Source organism: Chiloscyllium plagiosum, chromosome 34, assembly GCF_004010195.1.
Source record: "Chiloscyllium plagiosum isolate BGI_BamShark_2017 chromosome 34, ASM401019v2, whole genome shotgun sequence".
In the NCBI taxonomy this organism is placed as follows: Eukaryota; Metazoa; Chordata; class Chondrichthyes; order Orectolobiformes; family Hemiscylliidae; genus Chiloscyllium; species Chiloscyllium plagiosum.
The window spans coordinates 19184531-19192431 of NC_057743.1; the positions used below are offsets into that span (position 1 = coordinate 19184531).

The following is a 7901-nucleotide window of genomic DNA, read 5'->3' on the forward strand; positions in this document are numbered from 1 at the left end:
TAGAGAGTCTCCTATAACTAGCGCTCTCCTCCTCTCCCCCTTTCCCTTCTGAGTCTCAGAGCCAGACCTCGCGCCACAGACCCGGTCACTGCAGCTTACCCCTGCTAGGCCGTCCCCCCCAACAGTATCCAAAGCGGTATACTTATTGTTTAGGGGAACGAACACAGGGGATCCCTGCACTGCTTGCTTCCTCCCCTTCCCACCTCTAACTGTTACCCAGCTACCTCTGTTCTCTGGCGTAGCTATGTCCCTGTCGCTTCTATCAGCCTCTCGAATAATCCTCAGTTCATCCAACTGCAGTTCCAGTTCCCTAACTCGTTCTGTGAGGAGCAGGATCTGACTGCATTTTCTGCAGATGAAGTCGGCAGGAGTATCAGTGGTCACCCCTACCTCAAACATCCTGCAGGAGGAACATTCCACTGCCTGCGCTGCCATTACTCTACACCTCATCTCCAGAACAGGAACATTGAGTAGCTTACCTGTGGACTTTAAAATTAGGTTAGAGGAGGAGGATGGGAGGGAGGCCCTACTATGTAGGACCTGGGGTCTAGAACACACCCACTTAATATCAATCACTTACCTTCCCGACCAGCTCTGCGCTCCAACCTCACTTCCGCCCAGCTCGCGCCGTTCTCTACTCTGCATAAAGAACCTACCTTTGACATCCGTCCTATATCTATCATCCAGATTAAATGGAATCTGGAAATAGAGGCTGCGTGGTACAATAAATGTCAATGGTAGAAGCATTCTACAGCTTCTGTTGAATTTTGCACCCAACATTTACATTGCCTGCTTTGCAGCCTTCGCAGGATCTATGTGGTTAACAAGGAAGTCTGTGTCCGCACTGTCTGCGCCCATGAGGAGCTACTGAGAGGTGAGTGTGAGGCCTCAGAACCACAATGGAATAAGGAGCTAAGGCACATGGGCAGGCAGATAGGCACATACCACTTTGGGGAGTTGTAGATTCCTCTCAAGGCTGCACTGGTCATCCGGACATTGGTTTGAGAGGTCTGGAGTCAGTGCTGGTTATTTTCAGAATATATGCTGGAGCATTAGCCTTCAACCCAGTGCTGCTGGTCTTAAGGGTCAGTATTTGGAGAGTCAGAGGTATGAAGTTCGATGACACTTGTTTTTCTCACTGTGCTGCAGTCACCGTTAGAAGGTGCAGTCCCGTTCAGTGTTCAAGTGTTAGTGTCGAGAGTGTAGTGCTGGAAAAGCACAGCAAGTCAGGCAGCATCCGAGGAACAGGAGAATCGATGTTTCGGGTATAAGCCCTTCATCAGAAAACAAGGTGTCCGAAATGTCGATTCTCTTGCTTCTGAGATGCTGCCTGACCTGCAGTGCTTTTCCAGCACCACAGTCTCGACTCTTATCGCCAGCATCTACATTCCTCACTTTCTCCTAGTTCCCGTGTTAATGCATGGCACAGATCTTCTTCGGGACATCTTTTTTTTTTCTGACTCATTCGTGGGATGAGGGCAACGCTGGCTAGGCCCAGCATTTATTGCCCATCCCAGCGACGAGTACATTGCTGTGAGTCTGCAATCACAGAATGGGCCAGACCAAATAAGGAAGGCAGTTTCCTTCCTGAAATGACATTTGTGAACCAGCTGATTTTTTTCCCCCAACAATCAACAATCATCATTCGATTCTTAATTTCAGATTTTTAAAAAAAAATTATTGATTTAAATTTCACCATAGCAGGTTTTGAACCTGGGAACATTACCTGGGCCTCTGGGTTAATAGCTGAAAATGTGTTGCTGGAAAAGCGCAGCAGGTCAGGCAGCATCAAAGGAGCAGGAGAATCGACGTTTCGGGCATGAGCCCTTCTTCAGGAATCATGCCAGAAACGTCAATTCTCCTGCTCCTCGGATGCTGCCTGACTTGCTGCACTTCTCCAGCAACACATTTTCAGCTCTGATCTCCAGCATCTGCAGACCTCACTTTCTCCTCTGGGTTAATAGTCTAGCAATAATATCACTAGGCCATCACCTACCCTTAATGACACAGACGTTAAGCTGGAGCAGCGGGTGATACTTCTGCATGGGGAGCTATGTGGCTTTGGAGGATACAGTAGCAAGTGAGGTGGATGGGGCAGTTGGTTCATTTAGGGATTTTTTTATATGCTGAAGAACTACAAATTGCTGAAAATGTTGTTTGATTTAGAAATTGTGGATACAAACACAATGGACTGTTAGTGGCTGGAGGAAGATGTCTGCCAGAGAGTTTTCTCCAGTTTCGCTAATGTTGGCAACATTCAGGGATGGTGTGATGCTTCCATAGCAAGAGTTGAGTACTTGGGAGGCTGAAAGAGGTAGCTTGAAATTGTGCACGTTATCCCCAACAATGTTCGTCTCAATCTGTGTACAGCTGAAAGAGTGGGGCACGTCCCACATGCGAGCATACAGCTTTTCATACAGAAACAAATCAATTTACTGATTGCACACTGCGGGATCATATTCCCTTATAGAGAATGTTCAATCCATAGCCCTTTGCTCCTGCTGTTCTTACCTTCTTCTCTCTTGCAGCTGACCTGTGCCGAGACAAATATTCCAAGTGTGGGGTCATGGCCAACAGTGGACTGTGTGGTCAGATGGCTTCATCATGTGACAAGAGCTGTGGCTCCTGCTGAAAAGGATAAACAAACCGAGAACGGGCCACGCGTGGAGCCTTGGTCCAGGGGATAAAGGAATCTCCATATATATCAATAATATTACATTAAGTAATTTAGAGGGATCATTTTCATATTTCTGTAACTCTGATGGTGCTGGGGTATTTTTCATATTATCCTCAAGATAACATCCATTCTTCATGGTGCACATTATGTTATAGTTATTTCTGTTTGGGGAAGGGACCACATTGATGCAGGTTACACATAAAGCCTCAAGAATTCAGTCATTCCAGTTTTTCACCCTGTGGCCATGGCAAGTCATGAACCAAACTCTTGTTGGTGCATGGTGCTTGCCTGGGAGAAGATTAGGGGACAGAGAGTCCCTCACACAGAATTTACTCTCCATCTCCTGTCTCTCTTCACATTGAGATTTTACAGGTTTCTTTCCTATTAGCTATTGCTGATCAGCCTTTCATACTTTGTGGCTGTCCAGAGTTACAGAAGTTTTTTTGACTTTTGTGAAAAACAAACTAGAAAGTGTGAGATGTCTGCAGTTGGCATGAAGCAAGTGACAAAACCCTCCGAAGGCAGCCTGAGTGACTCATACAGCAGCAATCAAACTCTGAGTGAGTCACTCCTGAACATGCTTCACCTTCGGAGGGGCAACTTGAACTTCATTCTGTTCCTGAACTCTCGGCTGATCGCACACCACCCATACTGTCAGGTCAAAGTCAGGAACCAGTGTGTGAACACATCCCAAATCGACTTGAACTCAGTCTGTACTGATCTCATGTAGAAGTTGGGTGGAAGAGTTGACATAAAAACGATGTGTGAGATTGATAAACGAGTTCTTTTTAGATCCCGGTGTCAAAGATTTTAAATAGTGTAATGTCTTAAAATAAGAAATGGCAAAACGTAGTAAGAATGGGTTATGCAGTTTCTGCTGTTTTTCAGGCAATTCCTAGAACTTTCTGATTATCCCCCACCCCAGCTGCTAGTTAACCTCCTACAGCTCTTCCTTGCACTGAATGGAGCATGAAGTTTCCTTGCGTAGTCTGGCTACCATTAGTGACTCATTTCCCTGCCCTTGCACATAACTTTTTTAAAACATACAATGGTATCATAATTAGTGTAGACAAATACTGTGTCATTGTCAGTGGTGCATACATTGGGGTGGGGGCACTCACTGTTTGAGCTACTATGGTCACCACATCAAGAATAAGACCATTGGCACAGAGCTCTAAGCTTTTCCTATAGAGTCACAACAAGTTCCAGAGAATTGTGGCTGAGAATGCGATGCAAGGCTGTAACACAGACCCAACCTTTAAAATCAATCTCTTTATGAAGACACAATGAAGGCTGGAAATGGAACAGACCATTTGGTCTATCGAGCCCCCTTCAGTCCATCAGGGGCCATTTCTTCCAGAGAACCTGAAGAATCTGTGCTATCAATGACCCAACCCTGTCAACTTAACATTTCACACTCCATGTATAATTTACAACTTTGTTAACTCTCCCCAGTCTCTTGGCCTTCTGAGGATAAATTCTGTGTACATACTCCCAGACAAAACACTAAAATATCTATCCAACGTCATGTCCACATCTTCACACTGGTCTCCTGCCTCCAAATCCATTAAAATAAACGGATAATCTCAATCTCTGCATATCCCTATAACCTGTAGCCGCGTTGAATTAGGTATTTATTAGACCCCATTTTTGAATGGTGACAGCTCCAATATTCATTTCATTGGAAAGGAGAGGATTAGGGATGAAGATATATTGTTAACTAATGCAAAATTTGTGTTGGCAGTAAGTGTAATTGGCACATACTCCATGTCACAATACACGGTGCTGCTATGTGTAACAGCTCTAAAATCACCTCCCCCCAAAAAAACATGTCTGGGTATTAAGAGGCATATCATGTGCATCTTAAGATAAGTATTTGAGAGACAATGTGCTCTAAAGGGTTCAATGGATGTTCACATGCAACTTTGCGCTTATGTCTATACAATTATTAAAATTCAATTGAATTCCCACTCATACTAACAAGTCACTAAGCAACCTTGTGGTAGACCCCTGGGCATACACCCAGACTTGTAGCACACTCCCTGAGATTAACACAACTGGACTCACTCCTGCTATTTTTTTTCAACCTTTGCTATTACTGCACAAACTTGTTACATCGTCCTATGTAGCTGTGTTTCAGACACATTAATCCTTTTCCAGTTAAAATGGTGCGATTTCAATTCAGGGATTTATATCTGTCATACTTACAGCTTGGACATGAGTCTGCAATATGAGCACTGGAATGCTTCACATACTTATTTGATCTAAATTTGTTTGTCAATCAGCAAAACAAATGTATCTGTTAAGCATTTATATATTAATATGAAATGTTTCTGTTCCAAAACCCGATCACTGGACTAGCACATTAATCACTTGGTCACACTGAGACTTCAGGAGGTTGGCATATCCCTATGCATTGCCAAGTGTGAACACCAAACGTTTACTGTCAGCTGAAGCTATCCCCTCTGTAACTCTCCTCAAGGAAGACAGCACTGTAACAGCCTAGACTCAGCAATTTCTTGGGTGGAACAGCGGCTGAGCTAAAACTGGATTCAGAGACTTGTTTGAGGAGTTCTGGATATCTTCAGTTTATCAAACTTGACTTTGTATTGCATCTTTTTTTGTTGAAGTGGTTATAGATAATGGTGCTTTAACATCCCTCAACATACTGAGGGAATTACATTCAGACAAAGTTTAAAGATACAAAAAGGTCCGTCATCCTACAGTGTCCCCTCGTCCTCCGTTATACTGCAGTGAGTGTTCTGCTTTGCCTAGTGGCCATATTCCACGCTGCAGCCAACTGCAGTTCCTGTGATAAATGAGGATTCGTGTGCAGGACATGTTTTGAAACTGGGAACTAGTAGCCCTTAAGTTGCAATATGGCATTTTGATGGAGTGAAACAGGATTACTTGCTTACTGGAAACAAAAACAGAAATTGTTGGAAAAGCTCAGCAGGTCTGGCAGCACCTGTGCAGAGAAATCAAGAGTTAACGCTTCAGGTCTGGTGACAGGTCTGAGGGTCACCAGACCTGAAACATTAACTCTGATTTCTCTGCACAGATGCTGCCGGTCCTGCTGAGCTTTTCCAGCAATTTCCGTTTTGGTTTCTGATTTACAGCATCTGCAGGTCTTTTGGTTTTTACTTGTTTATTGCATTTTCTCTTGATACTCCAGTTTCTTCCCAGGACAGAATGAGGGGTTTGAGTAATGATATCAGCCATATTTAAACTGAATTAACTGGAAGTAAAGCAGAAACAAGGCTTAAATACAGGGGCCTAAGGGTTGCATTAGCTGTAGGTTCCATGGTAGAATCCTAGATCCATTCTATTTGGACTGTGTGTTCTTTGAAACAGGATAGCTTAGGACAACGATCTCAAACTAGTTGGCAATTCAAGCTCTTGCCCAGTATTTGGGATACCAAATGTTAGTTTAAAAGCTCATGGTGGAAGAAAATAGAAAGGAAAATGAGCATGTCCAGCTGCTGGATATCCACAGCATATTTTTCAGATTTACAGGTTATTGGGTGGGTTACTGACATCTAAGGGTCACATTGTTACGCCGCCCAATTTTGCCAGGCCATAACCTATGCAAAGTTCATGAAAGTAATCCACACTAACTGGACTTATGCTGAAAAAGGAAACATTTGCAGGACCATAGTGAATGGACAGAGGACTGTAGTCTATTGGGCAGCTCTTTCAACAAACTGGTGAAAGCAGGATGGGCCAAACGGCCTCCTTTCGTACAGTCTGGATTTTTGACTCCAAAATCAGCAAAATCCATTGTTGGAGCCAGTCCAACAGTTAATGACTAGGTAACAATAGGAAGCAAGTGGGAAGCCTCTCCCATCCAATAGCTCAGTTGTCATCTATCATACCCCAATGTGCAGCTGAGATATGCTGCCCAGGAAGATTCTTAATTCCATGTCCAGTCTGTTAAGTTAGCCGATCTCAGCCTGGGTATTGGTAATAGAGGGCTGCAATTGGTCCCTGGATTAGTGAAGTTCAGACTGCTAACTGCTATCCCTGTGGCTCCATAGATGATGCTCATTTTGGGACACTGGGGATGGGGGGGGAGGGGGCGGGTTAGATTGTTCCTTGCTGTGGTGAACTATCTACTAATGCTTATAATGCAGTCTGGTAAGTGAAGAATGGTCAGTTTTGGGGTGACATTTTGAGGACAGCCAGTGGCTATGGATCTGTAACCCAGCACATTAGTGTCTTAAGGAAAGGAGGGGTCAACATTTGAAGGGAAACTGAAATATAAAAGAAAAGCAAAAATGCTGCTTCATCTCTTCTCAAATCTGTCTGCAGTAAGTTAGAAAAACAAAACTTGAGATGTACTTGCTCTGACCTCCTTCATTTAAATGTTCTTGAAGTACCAATAGGAGAAGGTGCCGCAGTATGTGCAACTGAGTGAGAAATTTCTGTGTAATCTGATTCATTCTATAACTGATATATCCTGTTTTTGTACAAAAATAAAGTCACTTAAATAACACAGTCTTTCTTTAAGTCTGTCTTTCATATTATTACAGTACTAGACTAACAGTTTGACTGTGTTCAGTCTGACTGTCTCTCTCCCACTGAGAAATAGTGGGAATCTACAATCTGTATCTGGGTATTCTCAATATTAAGTATTCTGAAAGGTGATGTACCATGGAGGCCAGACATTAGGACAGGAAGCTTTGAGTAACCAGGCCATTATACAGAACAGAGGGTTCCAAACTGTGAGTAACAACCCTGAGACAGGTCACAAGATCAGGTTGTCTGGGTCATAGGCTCTGAGGGTGCAGTGAAAGCCCTGAAACTGAATGAATTTTGAATCTGCAAGGCACCTTTAAGCGTTTGACTTTTTTCTGCCAATGGGGCATATCCTAATTATTTTCCTTGAGGCTTGATTGTTACTACAACCACAATCTGTAATAATATGCATCTTCACTTTTTACAGGGAAAATCCAACAGTTTTAATCCTTATGTCCCACCCACTCAATGTCTCTAAAATCACCCTCCACAATTTTTACTCTAGGATCAAATGAAATCGAAATTATTAAAACAGGGCCACAGTGGGATAAAATGTGGGAGCCACTTCCATTGGGTAGGAGTTCTACAGTAACCAAACTTGGTTCCAAAGTAATATTTCAAACCAGAGCATAGCATACACTTTCTGCAGGAACTAGATTGCTACTAAAAATTAAATAAAGAATAAAAACCTCTTTAAAGCATTCAG

The 7901-nt window shown here is 43.3% G+C and overlaps 1 protein-coding gene across 1 annotated transcript in view; it reads left to right on the forward strand.

The window, feature by feature from the left end:
• mfap2 (microfibril associated protein 2) overlaps positions 1–4101 on the forward strand; it is a 46101-nt gene extending 42000 nt beyond the window's left edge. The window contains exons 7-8 of the mRNA XM_043675438.1: positions 801–874; positions 2529–4101. Of these exons, the coding sequence (XP_043531373.1) occupies positions 801–874; positions 2529–2632 (178 nt within the window). The 3' untranslated portion in view covers positions 2633–4101. The remainder of the gene's footprint in view (positions 1–800; positions 875–2528) is intronic.
• Positions 4102–7901: the final 3800 nt, after the last annotated feature.